Source organism: Typha angustifolia, chromosome 12 (assembly GCF_048772165.1).
Source record: "Typha angustifolia cultivar Huaian chromosome 12, ASM4877216v1, whole genome shotgun sequence".
NCBI lineage: Eukaryota > Viridiplantae > Streptophyta > Magnoliopsida > Poales > Typhaceae > Typha > Typha angustifolia.
Window position 1 is genome coordinate 795,587 of NC_133250.1, and position 19,408 is coordinate 814,994.

General features: G+C 37.5%; 2 protein-coding genes across 2 annotated transcripts; one reads left to right on the forward strand and one right to left on the reverse strand.

Moving 5' to 3' along the window:
• Window positions 1-4,733: 4,733 nt before the first annotated feature.
• Window positions 4,734-14,628, forward strand: LOC140771742 (protein TPLATE). Its single transcript, XM_073113392.1, has 7 exons — window positions 4,734-6,035; window positions 6,548-7,144; window positions 7,492-7,853; window positions 10,360-10,663; window positions 11,561-11,683; window positions 13,267-13,722; window positions 13,983-14,628. Exons 1-7 carry the CDS (start codon window positions 4,917-4,919, stop codon window positions 14,475-14,477), a joined length of 3,456 nt encoding a protein of 1,151 aa, XP_072969493.1. The 5' UTR covers window positions 4,734-4,916; the 3' UTR covers window positions 14,478-14,628.
• A 629-nt stretch (window positions 14,629-15,257) lies between these two features.
• LOC140772607 (protein disulfide isomerase-like 5-2) lies at window positions 15,258-19,068 on the reverse strand. The gene is made up of 5 exons (XM_073114754.1): window positions 18,758-19,068; window positions 17,856-17,959; window positions 17,194-17,564; window positions 16,598-16,905; window positions 15,258-15,885 (listed from the first exon to the last, which is right to left on the reverse strand). The coding sequence occupies exons 1-5, from the start codon at window positions 18,986-18,988 to the stop codon at window positions 15,559-15,561; spliced, it is 1,341 nt and encodes a 446-aa protein (XP_072970855.1). The 5' UTR covers window positions 18,989-19,068; the 3' UTR covers window positions 15,258-15,558.
• Between the last annotated feature and the right edge of the window lie 340 nt (window positions 19,069-19,408).

The following is a 19,408-nucleotide window of genomic DNA, read 5'->3' on the forward strand; positions in this document are numbered from 1 at the left end:
AAACTACCCTTATGATGTGAAAGAAAATAAAACTCTCCTATTAATTATAAACTAGATAAATAAATAAAAAGAAGTTAAACAAACACGGTAACCTTTAATCTCCATCATAAATTAAATTAAGCTGTAGATAATCTCTTCAAAATTATATTATTATTTTATACGAGTTGGATATCTGTACTAGCTCTCCCAACTATATTATTTAACTTATATTATTATCAATCAATGAAAAAGAGTTGTTCTTATTTGGGTATATTAATTATTGCGTGAAGATAATGGAGTTATGGTGGACCACAAATCCACGAATAATTTCTCGTCCAAATTAATGACAAGTGAGGAGCTCCCTTAATGGTGGGGGCGAAATAGTCTAAAGCCTTAATTGCAACCAATTAAATTTAAGTCACACCCCCATGCAATACCTTGTTCCAAACGCCACCTACTTCAACACCCACCCACGAGATCGTCTGCAGCTCGGAAAGCATGAATTCACTCCAACCAATATGCAGCGTGGCAGTTTTCTACTGGCGGACTATCCAAATCCGCTCGACCCCATCGTGCAACGGCATGAGATGCACGTGCGCGAGTCAGCTACCGGTAGGTAACCGCTGCCACGTCGGACCAGCTCACCGCAGATACGCGGCGACGTCCCATTGGACCAATGTTGCGTTGCCACGTCGGACCTGCGTATGCTCCTTATCCAATGCCCAATCACCAAGAATTGGACGGTAGAGATCGGACGGATGTACTAACCTCGTTACTTAATTAATATTTTGATTAAATATATTATAAATAAGAGCAATTTAGATTGTATTTACCAAAGTAGCCCCCTCTCAAACCTTTTTTTTTTTAATATTAAGTTTAGGAGATATCTATGTTGGTATTATAATTTGAAAGAGGGGCAATTGGGTCAAGAAAAAATCCAATATGGACGAGCGAGGAAGCTCGTGCCAACCTGGCATTGTCTGCCAACTTGTAAGTCGTCTAGTTAGGTGGGGCCCACAGTCACGTGACGGCAATCTCACAGCTAATAACAACAGGAAGAAGCCGCACGTGATAGGATGTCAGAAGAACCGGAGCTCGTGATTTGGTGGACTCTGACGCCATTATAAGATCTCATTGTTTATAAATTGTCACAGGGAATTTTGTACTTAACTCCCTGTTTTCTAAACTTATTATATTTCACATTTTCTTTTTCTTTTTTTTTGCTAAACGAGTTACACATGTTATTTGTGAGAGTTTATATGGGCTATTTGGGTCATAAATAAGTTTATTCGAATTAAGTAATAAATATGTTATTAGATTATTATAAATAGGTTGAAAGGCTTGAGATTAAAAAATATATATATAATAAATTATATTTTATCCTATGTGGCTATGTTTGAATTCACCGAACATTATAAATTTATTTATGTCACTTTATTCTCTTATATTTATATCTAAACTAAAATAATTATATTTTTACTATATTTGATTACATCATAAGTTGAGTTTAAAGATACTTATTAGAGACAATTATGAATGATTAGATAATTTTTAACGCATTTAAAATAATATATAGCAAATTTTAGATAACAAAGATATCTTGATGTTCACTAGTGCTGCTCGACATTACTTCTTTTTGCAATACTAAAATCCATTTAAAGATTAAAGAAAAACTTACCGATAAATGTTGAATACTCTCTTTAAGGCTAAGAGTGAATTTTAAGTTATGTTTTGATTACCTTCCTCGCATATATATAAGGCCAAATTTATTCGGTTTCTAAAAAAAATTACTAATTTTTAACTTTTCGAGGAATCCTTCATCAGTGGTTGTAAATGACTGACTTTTTCAATCCTTCGACTTTGTTTAATCGAATGGTTATTATTCATTGTTGTATTGTAATATAATTTTGAAAGAGACTTTGAATATAAAGTTATGCAAAATGATTAATTAAACAATCAATCCAATTCAATTACTCAATCAATTAATCAATCAATTAGTAGTTTCCATGAGTCCACTCCTTCCCTATACTACAAGTGAAAAAGAATAAATGTGATTCTTTCATAACCTATACCGGCTTAAACAATTATCAATATTAATCGGAGTAAAGTAACTAAAAAAACTCTTTTATTATTTAAACATAAAAATATGAATTGAATGATCATTTTAGGTAACAAGTTCAAAAAACATGATAGTAAATATAAGCTAATCTTAATTTCTCATATTTTTCTAAGACTTCGTTCACATATAAAATATTTTCATATGGTTGAAATAGAAATAATTTATTTTATTTCTGTTATTATTAAAATATGAAATTTACTTCAGAAATAATTATTCTTATGTTGATCGTAATTCTGGAATAAGGATGTAATAATTATTTTTGATGTGATATAAAGTGAAGAAAAAATATTTTATTTTTTTTATAAAATTATAATAAATAAATTTTAATTTGATATGAAGTAGATTAATTGGAAGAGTGAAATCATTAATTGAGTTAGTATATAATATAAGATATAATTTTAATAAATAATATTTATATTATATGATAAAATTATTATTTTGAAATAAAAATTTGTAATCATTCATTGAATGAAGAGCTAAAAAGTACAGAGACTTAAAATAATTTAATGCACCTTTTCCTATAAGCACCAAAGAGAATGGAATACACTGAACCTAGCCACAGTGATTCAAACACACTGTGGAAATAATAGCTAAATTGAAAGGTAGGATAATGACACAAAGATTCAGCCCTCTTGAAAAGATTGGGCAAATTTCAATACAAGGGTACACATAAAAAGTGTATCAAAAATAGTCTCAAGAAAGGGAAAGACATTGACTTGAGAATCATGGTGGTTGAGATCTAAGGAGTTTTTAATTCCCCAGGGCAACAAGTTGATTGGTAACTTGGAAGAACTTTGAACCATTGATGGAGGAATTAATTGGGGGTTGTTTCTATTTATTGTTCCAATCATCCTAGATCACAAGGCACTTCTACATGTTGAGTCCCTGTCTCACATTTATTATTGACCAAAGAATGGATTGATGGCCTAAAAACATAAAGCTTCCCACATTCTGTCAGACCAAATACTCAGTCAATGAGATTATATTTTAATAATTAAAGGGGTTCACTATGAGTATTTTTATAATCAAATTTTAATGACATTGATTTAATTTAGATATTATTAAATTTTTTCTGTTTTTATAGAGATGTTTATGGACCGGGTCGGATTTAGTATAGCCAAAATTAACTTAGGCTCGGATTTGGACAAGGTCTAGTCCAATCTATTTGTATGTGTGATTTTGTGCCGGGTTTAAGTTTTTTGACCCGATCCAATCCCAATTAAATGATCCGCTAAAATTTGTTCAAAAAAATAGAAAGAAATGGAATTTTTTTCTTTACAAAAGTAAATTGGCCACACTTTTTAATCATTTATTGACCATTTCTCTATGAGGTGTTTCTAATAGAGATTTAATGAATTGAGAAGTTAAGTTTAAGAAATATTAAAGAATTAGAAAAATTAAAACTAATATATATGAATTGAACCAATTGCTAATGTGTGTCAAGGGCTCAATTTTTTTATTTCTCCTCTTAGAAAAATAAACAAAAATAATAATAATGAATTTGCTCAAATATTATACTACAAAAAGGTACCAATATTTTATTTATATAAAGTTTAAAAGAAAAAAAATTGAAGTTGATTATGTGTCACAAAATGGATTAATAATAAAGTGAATCTACTATCCAACCAACTCTTATAGAGTTAGTAGGTAACATCTTCTACTACCAAAGAGGTTACGAAGAAAATTGTTTGGTAATTTGGCTTAATAATTTAGCTTAGTTGATAGCTTGATAGTATAGTTGGTTTGGAGGAGCAGTTCGGTAACGCAACGACTTGGAGCATATCTCGACAATATTTAGTTCAGAGTAATAATTTGACGACGCACACTACTTAAAATTTAGACTGAATAATTTACAATATCAGCTAAAGCTTAATGGGCCTAAATATTTAGAGAAGGTTATGGTTTTATTCAACCCATATCTAGCTTTCAGGCTCAACTAATGGACCGTTGTGTCGGGCCTTATGTGTTCCTTCTTGCAAATATAATGGGCCAAATAGTCAATTTTGAAAAATGATATAGATGAATCCCAAAGATCCAAATGTGCAAATTACAGTTCAACTTCCTTTGACTCAATTCAGCTTACTCCTATTCATTTTGAACTTAAATACTTAATTCTTATATGATTTGACTAAATTATAATTATTAATTAACTATTAACAAAATAGAAAAAGACTTAATTACTCATTTATTAGTATAATATAATAATATTTAACAATTTGTTTATGACAAAAATATAGGCGCCAATGAGGGTGGGTAGAGACACCCAGGATTGGAGCATTCGCCGCCGACTCCCGCCTAGAATGGTACAGAATCGTCGCCGTATTCTTACTGCTTGCTTTATCACTTGGTTTCTTCAATGAAAAGAACGAGGGTCGATTTAGAAATAGTGAAATCGACAAGGTGTAAATGAGAATAAATACAAAACACATGGTGTTATTTACACATTTTCCTCATTTTTTACCGTTTGATTTTGAAGAGATAAATCTTTTTTCAGATATATGTTAAAGAAAGGAGCTAAAATGCAAAAGAAGCAAAGGGAGAAATGCTCAGCTGAAAAAAAACCGAGTCACCTAAGCGAGTGAGCCGAATCACCGAGTCAGCCTCAAGTGAGCCGGAACACGTTCCGTTGTTTGATGCTGCCGAAGAGCCAACGCAGATCTAGCACACTCCTTCCCCTCTCATTCTTCTTCTTCTTCTTCTTGTTCTCCTTCTTCGCCTGCGACTGAGATCTGAGGCGAAAACCAACATCTTAGCTCTGGCTTTGCTCGCGGCGATCGCGGTCGCCACCCAATCGGCGTTCCCCTCTTCGTCGCCTCCGATGGACATCCTAATCGCCCAGATCCAATCCGACCTCCGCTCCTCCGACGCCCTCAGGCAATCTGGCGCGCTCCTGCAAGCCCTCCAGCAATCCGCCGCCGGTCGCGACGTCTCGGCAGTTGCTAAAACCACCTGCGACGAGATCATCGCCTCCCCCTCCTCCGCCGTCTGCAAGAAGCTCGCGTTCGATCTACTCCGCTCGCTCAACCTTACCCCCGACCTCTGCGACGTGCTCATCTCCGGCCTCCGATCCGACCTCTCCTTCCCCGACCCCGAGGTGTCCGCCGCCGCCCTCTCCTTTCTCTCCTCCCTCCCCTCCCACCTCCTCCCCCGTCTCCTCTCCGACTCCCACGCCGCCCTTACCGCCGCATTGACCTCCCCTTCCCCATCTCTCCGCCTCGCCGCCGTCGACTCCCTCGCCGCCGTCCTCGCCCGCGACGACCTCGTCCTTCTCTGCCATGCCTCCCCGCCCCTCCTCGATCGGGTCTCCTTATGGTGGGGCAACATCTCTGCCCTCGCCCTCGACCGCTCCGACGCCGTCGCCAAGTCCGCCTTCGGCGCAGTCGCCCTCCTCTTCCAAGAATTCGAATCCAAGCGCATCAGCCGCCTCGCCGGAGACAAGCTCGTCGACGGCGACAACTCCCTCGCCATCCGCTCCCGATGGGTCGTCGCCGCTGTGGACCTCTTCTGGAAGAAGCGCAACTCCCTCATGTCGCGATCCCTCATCTTCCCTGTTGAGAGCTTCCGCGTCACTGTCTTCCCCCTCGTCTACTCCGCGAAATCCGTTGCCTCTGGATCTGTCGAAGTGCTAAGAAAGCTGTCCAAGGCGGGAGTGGAGGCGGGCGGGGAGGTTGCGGGGTCGGCGGAGAAGCTGGTGGGGGTTTCGGATGTGGTTTCACACTTGCTGCCGTTCTTGAGCTCGCTCGATCCGCCGCTGGTGTTTGAGGTGGGGATTAATATGCTGTCGCTGGCGGACGCCCCAGGAGGGAAGCCAGAGTGGGCTTCTGCGTCGATTATTGCGATACTTACGTTGTGGGATCGGCAGGAGTTCTCATCTGCGAGGGAGACGATCGTTAGGGCTGTGGTTACCAATCTTCACTTGTTAGATCTAAGCATGCAGGTATGCTGTTAATACTCTATTAATCTGTAACAAGGATTTTCATGTGGCATGTTTATGAAATGTATCAATATGGAAATGCTCCTAATAGAGTACAATATGGGCTATGGACTGAAGTTTGCATTGTGTATTTAATTGGAAGGTTATGAAATCCTACATTGGTAGATTGTGCTGAATAATAGTTTTCTTTTCTGAAAGCAATTTTACCTTCTAACTAGAGAAATTCTAAGTTGTACAATTCCCTAGGCAGATATACATTGTGACTAGATGATTTTTAACTGTACGAAATGATTTTCTGGTAATTAAATAAATTCAGGAAGGTGAAGGTACTGATCCTAATTGAAAGATGAAAGAAAGGAAGTTTCTGGTCACTTATGTGAAACTCTTTATTGTTGTTCAACAGTTTCTTCTTTGAAAGGACAAACCGACAAATCATCTTCTTCTTTATTTACTTAAGATGAAGGGTAAATATTTCTTAATTGAGATCTTTTCACTCTCACTTGCTCGTTATGCAGGTATCGTTGTTCAAAAGGCTGCTCCTGATGGTGAGGAACTTGAGGGCAGAGTCAGATCGCATGCATGCTCTGGCCTGTATTAGTCGTACAGCTCTTTGTGTTGATCTTTTTGCAAAGGAAAGTATCCGAAGAGGTCAAAAACCTCTTCCTGGGACAGATGTTACTTCACTTTTCGAGGAAGCAAGGATCAAGGATGATTTGAACAGTATAACAAGTAAAAGCTTGTTTAGAGAGGAATTAGTTGCTTCGCTGGTGGAAAGTTGCTTTCAGCTATCTCTTCCGCTGCCTGAACAAACGAATTCTGGTACGGAGAGCAGAGTCATAGGAGCATTAGCATATGGGACTGGTTATGGTGCACTAAGCTGGACAGAGCCTGCTTTGGATGTGGTGGAAGTTTGCAAGCCCTGTGTTTGGTGGGACTGCGACGGACGCACTTATGCAATAGATTGCTATCTGAAGCTGCTTGTGAGGCTTTGTCATATATATGATACAAGAGGAGGTGTAAAAAGGATAAAGGACGGTGCTTCTCAGGATCAGATTCTGAATGAGACAAGGTTAAGAAATTTGCAACTACAGCTTATCAAAGATCTTCGTGAGGTTTGTATAATTTATCTTCCTTTAGTACAATTGTGTATTCTATCCCTTTTCACGTGAAATATGAACTGAAAAGAAATGGAATTCTTTCCTGTTATATGCAAAATCTGCAATTAATTTTTATGATATTTTTCTTTCATCAGTTTTTTAGCTACATTTTGGGAATAAAATTCATTCCATTTACTTGCTTATTTCTTGTCCTTAGATTTTTTATATTTTGCATATTGTAGAACACCTACTTGCCTTCATCAGTATTCACTTCTTTTATAATTTTATCTATTTTGAGACTTGAAAAAAGGCTACCTATATTTCTGCTTTGCGTATGTTGAAGTACAAAGTTTTCTTTGCAGGTGCACACTCCACGAATATGTGCGCGACTGATCTGGGCAATTGCTGAACATTTTGATCTGGAAGGGTTGGATCCACTTTTAGCTGATGATCCCGAGGATCCATTGAATATTATTATATCAAATATACACAAGGTGTTGTTCAACACAGATTCATCCGCAACTAGTTCAAACAGGTTACAAGATGTGCAAGCCGTCCTTATATGTGCACAGCGTTTGGGATCAAGAAATCCAAGAGCAGGCCAGCTCCTGAGTAAAGAACTTGAAGAATTTAGAGCTGGCACTCTAGTTGATTCTGTGACCAAGCATCAGTCCCGTTATATCCTGCAGATAATAAAGCATATCACTGCTCATCCAGAAAGAAGGTTGGTGTTTATGCATGTCCTTGACATAGATTTATCAGTAGTTTCCTATATCCTATCCTTGCCTTTTAATGTGTTTGATTTGAGCTTCTTGTTCTTTCTGCTTTGGAATTAGTTTTAGTGGTTAATGCATCATAATCAACAAATGGTACGACAGGCCATTTACTTGTTTTCATGTTGTACTTCTTAAATCCCTACATGCCAAATAACTGAATAAGAAATACCTTTTACGAGTCTGATTTACAATGTGACTCGTGATGCTGATGCTCCTGGTTTGAACATTACATAGTGTCTACTGCATGAACTGCATTATTATCTGTCCTGAAGAACTATTGTCTTACCTTCTCATTCACTGCTGATCTTTTTCTTTTTTTGGGTTAATGTTGATGGGCTTGTTAAGTAACCTACAGAACATTGAAAACTAATTCTTCAAATAGCAATAGTTATAAACAGTGTTTTGGAAAAGCATTCATGATAGTCGGCTTGGCGGGGCGGCCCACCAGCTGCTCTGCAAACACAGAATGCAGCCCATGTTATGCAGTCCGACAACCATTTCCTAGTAATTGTAGAAGAGAACATTTAAGGATGAACAAGAAAGAAATGATAGAGGAACGATATAATGTACAGGCGGTGAGTGGATTCGAGTTGACGGCAAGCGAATTCCAGTTGATGGCGAGCGAATTCCAGTTGACGGCGAGCGAATTCCAGTTGATGGCTAGCAGATTCGATTTGTAGATCAACTCCACTATGCTGAGATCTCTAGCTTGCGTGACGTAGAGGTTAGGTTGGCCACCTTGACTAGGGGTGGCAAAACTTGACCCGATCCGATAACCCGACACGATAACCCGACTGTTAATCGGGTTTGGGTTTAGATTAATCAGATTTGGGTCATAAACGGGTCAACCCGCCTAACCCGATTATTAATTGGGTCGTGTTCGGGTTTATGCCTTTGACCCGTTTGACCCGTTTAACCCGTTTAAGTAAACGGGTCGGGCGGGTCGGGTGGGTCGGGTGACCCGTTTAACCCGTTTAATTTTAATATTGTATGAATTATTAGGATTGTATTTGTGTAATACACCATTTATATATAATAAATCAGTAAATATTAAATTTTATATATAATTTGTATTAAACGGATTAGACGGGTCGTGTTAACGTGTCGAGTTAACACGACCTGTTTAAGTATACGGGTTAGACAGGTCGTGTTAGCGTGTCGTGTTAACTTGACCCGTTTATTAAACGGGTTAGGCGGGTCGTGTCGTGTTACCCGTTTATTAATCGGGTCGTGTTCGTGTTTACTAAATGCAACCCGTTTATTAACCCGACCCGATTGCCACCCCTAACCTTGACCATCTCTCTTCGATCTTCTTGTAGGGTTTCCAATTGGAATGGAGATCGGGTTGACCCATGAGGTTTGTGAGCTGGAGATTTGGGGAATGCCTTCATCAATGTCACATGCTATATAATGGAAGTGATGGGATCAGATAAACTAATTATTTGGTTTACATGAATAGCCACCTGTAGGTCACCGTGGGGCTTTAGGAAACATGTAGCTTTGAGCACTATGTGGACCATGCAACTATGCAAGTAATCCTACATTGGACTTTAAGCCACCTGTGGGTCACAGTAGCTTTTTTTGTTTTTGAAATACAAAATAACATTTATTTTGTATTTTGGTAGTTTGATGTATTGGACTATTAAAAATTATACACACACACACACACACACTATATATATATATATATATATATATATTAGTGCATATTATATATCATGTATAATTATTTTAATCTTTTATATATTAAAAGTGATAGACCACCTAGGCGTATGCGGTGGGATGACCGTCTGTAAACCACAACCGCGTTTTAAAACATTGGATATAAAGTTTTTGCATTTTAGAAAAGAATGTAGGACTTTAGCATCTTTATACTGAGTTAAGAGGATTTGACAAAAATGCATGTGACTATGGGGTTCAAAATGATGTAGACCTAGTTGAGCATCTGCCAAGAACACTGAAATTCTGGAGAATTTTGGGTTGGGTAAAAACTTCAGAACCCAAACCAGACTTCAGAACCCAAACAAGACATGAGTCTATATGTCTAAATCCTGTTCCTTGCTGCAAAGCCTGCAAAACGAAGTCAGAATAAGGGCTTTACAAGAAGGGTTGCAGGAGAGCAGACTATTTCATTTTTCCTTTTTTTTCCCCTTTTGAAGAGCAAAACGAATCATGAGAATTCCTATATGTGGACGGAACTTTTTAAGTGTCGCTAGTAAAAAGTAAAAACAAATGGAGAGCATTGAGTATCTATTTCTCTTTGTCTTACTTGGTTCTCTTGCAGAAACTGTGGCCGTTTCATTTTTAATAACTAGAATTTTTCAGACAAAGTTGTGCATTTGTATCTTCAATAAATGTTTTCCTATTCTTTGCATATCATGCTTGTTGCTAGGTATGGTTTCAATGCAAATTGTGTGTTATTTAGGAATACGACTAATAATTAGAAATTTTCAGATGGGCAGGCGTAGGTGAAGCTACAGGAGATTATCCATTTAGTCATCACAAGCTTACAGTTCAGTTTTCTGAGCCATCAGCAGCACAAGATAGAAAATTGGAAGGATTAGTTCACAAGGCCATTCAAGAACTTTGGAGGCCAAATCCAAGTGAATTAAATCTTCTACTTACTCAAGGAATTGATTCTACTCATCATAAAGTGCCTCCAAAATCATACACCCTGACAGGTAGTAGCGATCCTTGCTATGTTGAAGCATATCATTTAGCAGATTCAACAGATGGACGGGTTACTTTGCATTTAAAGGTAAAGTAGATTCAACTGATGGCACACCATTTATCAGATTTAGCGGATGTGTTCTTTCCTCTTCTCATCATTCATTGACCCCCAACATTTCAAACTACATGCCCCCTCTTGTTTAATACCAGTATTTGCTGTAGGCTACTTTAATGATTGTTTATCTGCGACTATCAAGTTCTTTTTGCACCAGGCAACATACCACTAATAGTGTTCACTTTTTCTGATAAGTTCTTACTTTAGATTTGGAAAGCCACTTCATAATCTTCAATGAACTTAGTCTGGGTAGATCATCTATTAGTTGGAGGACCTATTAAGATACCAAAGCAAGATGAAACTGTAATATCCCAAAGTTATTGTAAAGCAAATACCTAAACTAATAAAAGGTTAAAGGTTAAATAATTATCATGATGCAAATGATTAAGATAGAGAATACTCAAATAGACTTGCAAGGCTGAAAAACCAGGAAGAATGATGTGATAAATGTAAATTATCTGACATTTTAATCTGATACATGTTATAGTCGAATAAAGTTTAGAATTATAAGCATTGTAAAACATGTGCCCAAGGTTTCTGCGTTTATAATGGTATATTCCTTTAAGGTTAGAACTACTTAAATCCTATGATATACTTTTACAATTCCTGCTGTATGATTTTGCTTTATCTGATTTAATTTAATTTGAATGTCTATAACATTCTCAGAATATTGGTTCTATTCACTAGCGTGTGGCTATTGCTATCTCTCCAACCAGAGCTTTCTGGCTTTTGATTTTAACAAAGTTCTCATTTGAAATTGATGAGCTCCTGTGTTGCATTAGGCAGTTCAATCTTGAAACTATTGAATGTTATTTCATAGTTTTGTTGATTGGATGAATCATTCAGTTCTTACTGCCTATATGGTTGCAGATTATAAATTTGACTGAACTAGAACTCAATAGGGTGGATATCCGGGTTGGACTATCTGGGGCATTATATTATATGGATGGATTCTCTCAGTCTGGTCGGCAACTAAGGAATCTTGTTTCGCAGGTTCTTTCTTATTATTCTTGTCTACTTATATATCCTATGCATTTCCTTTCCTTCCAAACTAGTGTAATTGCATTTTTAATCTCTTTCATTGATAGTTTTACTAGATAGAGGCATGCTTGCTAGTTACATGTGCCAAATAGTGGTGCTATAAGATGTGTACATCATCATGCACAGGTACAGCCTTTTCCTTTGTCATGTTAGTGACTTGATGGATTTTCCGTCCTTGCTCTCATCTATCTAATATATTCAAGAACCTGAAGTTTTCTAAGCATATTTACTGCAAAAATACATTTTTCCTCTAGCATTTTGCTGGTTTTTGGTGCTTTTGTTGGGACAATCTTATGGATGATATGACATCTCAGGCAAATTAAGGTACTCCTTCAGTCAAATAGGAATTTGATCTTTCTCTGTATAATTTTTTAGCATTTGTGTTGTTTTTTTTACCTTTATGTCATTTGATGAGAACCACAGTTACCTTATTCGAGCTGATGTACATACAGGGTAAACTAGACCCTGAATATGATCATCAAAAGGTGGAAACCATCCTCTACTTAGGAGTGAGATTGAGATTAGACATTTTTCATCATTTCCCTTGGACCTTCTATATTACCGCCTCCTACTAAATTACTAATATATCCAATTCACGATAATCATTAGGAAGAAGGTAAATTTGGTTTTTGTTAGGAATCAGGGATAATCAAGAATTATCACTAGTAAGTGGTGAAAAAATGACAAATATTGGAGAAATAATTGTCAGGTATTATTTTGTGCCTGAGATAGTTTTGCATACCATCAGTAAACTATTTAGAAGTTCCTGGTAGTGCATTCATCTTATCCTGGTCATATCATATATGTCCATGCAAAAGTTGCTGCTGAGTGCTGGCTGATGCATTTGATCTTATAGGTCATTTGAAAATCCTATTTGCCCTTTGAAATGGAAACCATTCATTCTTGGAAATCCCTAGAAGTTCCAAACTATCATATGAAATGAGTTGTTTTCAACTGGTATGACTCCTTGTTTATGTGCTGATGCCACTCCCTAATTTAAGGGGAAAGAGAGAAAAGAAAGGAAATCTACATCCTGTAATTCCAGGTGACTGTGTTGTATTACCTTATCTGCAGACAAATGAATGCACCAATGAATTCTCTTATTAGCACAGAAATATTATCTGGTTTTTTTAACTCTGATGAGGAGGCATCTCTAATGCTTCAGTTCATCTGACAACTCTTCCACTTGCAAGCTAATGTTATGTGCCATGATGATCTGATTTCTCTTTTCTGTCTGCAGTGCCAGGCGTATAAAAGATATAGTAGAATATTGCTTGTACGCTACTGAAAATAATTTTTAGAAATCTTATGTTGCATCTATGCATGCACACTTTTTTTTCATGTCATCTGGCCATTACTCCCACTCAGTTTGTTGTTTAGCTGTAACTTTTATGTGTTGTTGATTGCCCAAGGAAATATTTCAACTAACTTGCTCACATGTAGATATGGTATTTGCAGTGATAATACAAGTTCAAAGTTACGGTTCTCATGGGTTTCATGCTAATATAGTGCCGTGGATTGATTCTTTATCACAGGATCCTGTTCTTAGCAGCGTGACAGTGGGTGTCTCACATTTTGAGAGATGTGCCCTCTGGGTTCAAGTACTGTATTATCCTTTTCATGGGAGCAGCGGTGCAATCGATTATGAAGGAGATTATGCAGAAGAAGATTCTCAGATTATGAGACAGAAGCGTTCCCTGAGACCAGAACTAGGGGATCCAGTGATTTTGAGGTGTCAGCCTTACAAGATTCCCCTAACTGAGCTTCTAATGCCTCATAAAAGCTCTCCGGTGGAATATTTTCGCTTGTGGCCAAGTTTACCAGCAATATTGGAGTACACAGGCACATATACTTATGAAGGTAGTGGTTTCAAGGCTACTGCTGCACAGCAATATGATGCTTCACCGTTCCTTAGTGGATTGAAATCACTGTCATCGAAACCATTCCATCAAGTCTGTTCACATTTCATTCGCACAGTGGCAGGGTTTCAGGTAAGCACTGGTACCTTCTGTTGATTTATATGACTGATCTCTTCCTATTGTGAATCGATTTTTAACTGCTTATTTGTGCATATTGAAAAGTTGTTAACATTAATCCACATGTGCAAGACACATGGTTGATAAAATTTCATTCTGATAACACTCAGCTTGGATAAGTCCCATGCACAGATTAAACTTCTCCACTGACAGTGGTGCTTTGCTGTGAATTTCCTGAATGTCATTGATGATGCGATTTATCTTCCTATTTACAGCTATGTTATGCCGCAAAAACTTGGTATGGTGGATTCGTTGGCATGATGATCTTTGGTGCCAGTGAGGTGAGTAGAAATGTTGATCTGGGAGATGAGACGACCACCATGTTGTGTAAGTTCGTCATCCGCGCCTCTGATTCATCGATAACAAAGGAAATAGGATCAGATCTTCAAGGCTGGTTAGACGACATCACAGATGGAGGTGTCGAGTATGTACCCGAAGATGAGGTGAAAATTGCTGCTGCTGAAAGGCTTAGAATCTCTATGGAAAGGATTGCCCTGCTTAAAGCAGCCAGACCACCACCACAGCCTCCAAAAGAGGAAGAGGAGGAAGAAGGGAAGAAGAAAGATGGTGTCAATGAAGACGGTACAGCTAAAGAGCCATCAACTCTCTCCACCCTTACGGCAGAAGAAGCGGAGCACCGAGCCCTTCAGGCAGCAGTGCTACAAGAATGGCATACGTTGATGAAGGAGAAGGCCGTGAAAGTTCACTGAATTTGACTTTGTCTCAGGATCTTGTCTACTTGTTTGTACCATTTTGTAATCTATAATTGATTGAAAAGTATCGCAGCTTTTTAGTTTCCGTTGTGTTCTACCCATTCCCTTTTGACTTGCCCACTTTTGAGGAGGTCATCTTGTTGATTCATTGAGTTCAAAGAATCTGGTTTGAATGATTTTACTTTTGGTCCGTTATTTTTTCTAAGAACTGCAACGATTAGTTCTCGACAGGCATCATGAATGAGAAGTTAAATAGAAGTGCAACATGCCAACATGCCGTTGGTTTTGGCTCACTCACATCACTATTGTTAATGCGGTATCTTATTCGAGAACGGCAAATGTTGGATAATTCATTAATGTTTTGAATCATTACTTTTTTTATAATTCTTTTCCTTGTAGTTTTTTTGGGATAATTCTTATTCACTTGTATTTTTTTTCCTTTTTTATTCGTGGTAAAAAGTTCTAGCTTCTGTATCTACTGTCACTTTCTTTTTTTATATTTCAGTTTTCTAACATCTTGTAGTACTGCCTCGTAATAATGGAAGGTTTACTTTGTGTCTCTATAATTGATTTTTAATCGAAAAACATGATGCAACTGACATGCTTAACAAGGCTCGAAATTGGCGCCAGTTAAGTTTATTCCTATCCACTCTCTACCCTAATTTATCCTCTAATTCATCCTCTAATTCAGCTTTGAGAAGAGCCACTAGATTGAACTTTGACATAAAAGTTTAAAAAAAGAAGACGCAATGCTGCCTCAGATTCTTGATCCACGAGTGTCAGAAGCAACTTTGTAAAAAGCGAATTAGTTAATTATCTGTTACATAAATAATAAAGTCTATGATAATATCATCCCTTGCATCAAAATGCAGGCAAAAGATATAACAAAAAGGAGAAAGAAGGAAAACAAAGAGCGAAAGAAGAGGAAAGACCAGAAGTTCTACAAAATGAAGCTGCTCTATGATGAGTATCGGAGGCTCTGCTGATTTTCATGTGCCATTCTTTTACCAGAAACAGTGAATTCGGGCCAAGATGACAGTCCAACTGCCAAAGCTAATAATTATTAGATCACATATCCTTAGTCTTCCTTATCTCCTGGTTGATAACCTTCGCCGATGCTTTGATTCTCCGAGATTGACCTGTATGAGCTTTCCGGCTCAACATGAGCTCGTCTCATCACAGGATCTTCTTCACTTTGACCGCTCAAATACTGCATAAGCATTAGAACAGCAACCACGAAGACAATGAGGTAAACTGTCTTGATGCTGACCAGTGAGTGGATGAAACCAAGCAGCGACGGACCACTGACTTTTTTCTTTATTGTTCTTCCTGATCTATATCCTTCAAGAAATTGACTTATCTGGGTACCTTGATCTTCCTCTTCTAGTCTTTCTGAGCCTACAACCTTAATAAAAAAAAGAAGCATTCAATGAGGTATGTACTCACTTCTCAATCAGGTGTAGATGTTACTTGAACAAGAAAATAAATTTATATCATTCAGTAACAGCGGTGGCATCAGAAACAGGAATTACAACAAAGATGTAGTAGACTTGTCTGAGTCATGCTGCAAAAGTTGGAGATGACTATTATGGTTCCTCACAGATAAAGGCAGAATATATAAAGAGAAGAGAAAATTATCACAATACAGGCAGTCATGGTTCAATAAATCAAATCTAAACACACAACAATATGTTCTCAAAGAATAACACCCAGAAAGGAAAAAAAAAACTATATAGTACATGACTAATTAACAGATTATTATAAATTCTATTAACTGAAGTATGTGTAGTTCCATCAACTCTATAACCATTAAAACTAAAAGGAAACAAAAGAATAAGCACCACCATAAAGCCTGTAGTCCCAATTGTTTGGGATCACAACTCTATAGATCACACAGTGGATCATACATCCCAGAATTTTTACAACTTAAAATTAGGAGAAAGAGCAACTAAATTCACATTAGGAAGCTCAGAAGTCAACCATAAAAGGAACACGGTGAAATGGAGGCAAACAACATCAAGCTATGTAATTGGAATGACTGAAGATATAAATATATTATATTTATACTAGTTAAAATTTAAAATGAGCTGCCTTGTTAGAAAATATTCTCGACTTACTAGTTGATATTCCTCATTTCCATCCCAAACAAGCATCTTTGGCAGTTGTGAGCTCTTGGAGACATCAAATGTATCAACGAACTCTTCCCATTGCTTGACTCCAACGTATCCAAATACTAAGTCACGATTTGCAGTTGCAGCAGACCTCAAAGTTTTGACCAATTTTATTGACTTCTCATCTAACTCATCCTCCATGATTGTGAGAACAATCTTCCTCTTGTCATCATTCAACAACTTCAGTGTTTCCATGTTAATAGGCACAGCAAGAGGCAACTGGTTTTGCCTTATAAATTCTTCCAAGAAATCCCCTGTTGAATCCAACACAGAATCTAATTAACCCAATTAAAAACAAAATATATTAGCACCTTCCTCATGTTGGCAACAAACAGATTGACTAATTGACCAATTATAAAGCTTGTTTTTGGTCCTTCATTTGCACATGCACATGCTATCTTACTTCAAGATATTATACTGCTATAACTTTTCAAGATGGAAAATCTTGAAAAGGTAGCCAGACTCATTGACATGTTACACATTCCAACTAGACTAACTCAAGTACCAAACTATGAATTAGGAACTAGTAATTCTAATTTTACCTTCAAAAGGGCCATAGAATACACTTTGCTCATTATATTTTGGATGAAGAAATACCAACGCGGGAACCTTATCAAAATCATAAGCTACCATCATTTCTTCTGAGAAATCTTTTGCAACAGAAAACCAAGCTTTTTTCTTATATTTACTCCCGTAATCAACAATCACAGACTCATCTAATCCAAAGCCTATAAATATAGGGAAGTTTGAGCCTGCCGCCTCAACAAAGTTGCGAATTGCAGAATCTGACTCGAGAAGAGAGACATCAGGTGCTACAAACTTCTTCAGAAAGCGAACGAGCAGTTCAGCCTTTCTTGGACCAGTGTATTCTACTGGGATGCCATGCATAAAGAGCTTCATTGTCGGAAAGCCACTGCATCAAGTGGTAAATAAAAGCAATCAGTTTAATAGCAAACTAATTTTAAGGCATGATCAATGCACTCAACTGATATATTATGTGATAGCAGAATTTTTTTTTTGTGGGACCTGAACATATAATGATGCGACAGAAAGTATCCTTTTGTGTGCTCCAAACAACTAGTTATTCTCTTAAAAGCATTCAAAGAAGTTGGATAAACAAGGATTAAGCATAATACTTTCTTCATAAAGAAAACCTTTAACTTTAATGCAGTTCAACTCAAATCGAGGGAGGAGAGGTACATACTCTATTTCATACTTGGAAGCAAGTTTTGTATACTTGTCAGCATTTATCTTCGCAATCAAAATAGGTTCACTCATTCCAGCTAACACTGGAGCAGCTGCATCTAGCTGCATCAACGTAAACCCCAAATTAATCATCCCAACATAAAGTACGAGAGCCCAGAACTTTACAACAAGAATTAAATAGATCAGATTATTTGGAGAAATCAGTCATAAAGATAGAAGCCATTTTCAATAGCCAAAACAGATTATACAGAATGAGAGAGCTACAGAATTACATTCTGTGTAATTGCAGAAAGAATATAAATCCTTCAACAACTTTATTTCAATATTTCAATTCACAAGACTTGTAATCAGTGCAGCCATAGCTGCAAGGGAGGACTAAAGCATTATACAAGCAGCTTATAGCTTATATGGGAGTACAAAGATTCTCCCTACAAGGCCAATGGAGCTTAACATAATGTCAATACAACTAGTTGACACCGTGTCCATACTCCATCCAAAACTTATCATGTAGAAACTAATAGTGTCAATCCTGCACATCATCAGGATCCAAACTCTCGGTCCAAACAGCCGTGATACCTCATTTAATGACATATACCAAATCCTCCTCGCAAATATGGTACCAATCATCACAATCAAACACATATACACACATATCAATATTCTTATTTTTTGTTCTACAATTAGCGGCGCAACACATCCCAAAGTAGGAATCAATCACAAAGCTTTAAAACTTGAATTTAACTAACGGAGTAAACACTTAAACAGAAAATTCCACGCAAAATCATCAGAAATCTTTTAAATTCAACACCACATCAGATGCCTCGAATCCACTCCCGCAAAAAGGAACATAAATCTCAGATCTACCACTAAAAACAGTGGAGGGAGAGGGGTGAGAGTGACCTCGGGGGAGAGGCGCTTGCAGTGGCCGCACCAGGGGGCATAGAAATCGACGAGGATGAAGTCGAAGGCCGCGATGGCGGCGTCGAAGTTGGAGTCGTCGAGCTCGATCACCGTGCCGTCGCGCCGGAACTCATGGGAGGCGGTGGCGATGGGGAGCGACCAAACCCTAGCCCAGATCCATAGCACCAGCAAAGCCGCGAAGGGTTTCGCGCGGCGAAGCGTCGCCGCCATGTCGCCTCTCGTGCTTAGTTCGAGCGTCGGACGATGCAAATTGGAGTAGACCACCTCTCTCGCTCGTAGATATCTGAAGCCAACTTTAGAAATATAAATTTATATGGGCCTTCTTTTTAAAGGCAATTTCACTCAAAACACCCTAACTTATCACCATTTTCTAAGCACACTCAAACTTTTTTTTTACTGCATACACTCTTACATCTAATTTTTTACTTCTCAAGAGGATATATATATATATATATATATATATTATTTATTTTTTGTTTAGGAAATATACGTGGGTAATAAAAAAAAATTGGGGAGTGTATTTGTAAAACAGTGATAGTTGATCAAAATAAAATTATTTATTTTCTAAAAACATAAATTGTTACTTAATAGCCAAAACTTTTCATTTATATTATGTAGACTATTTTGATA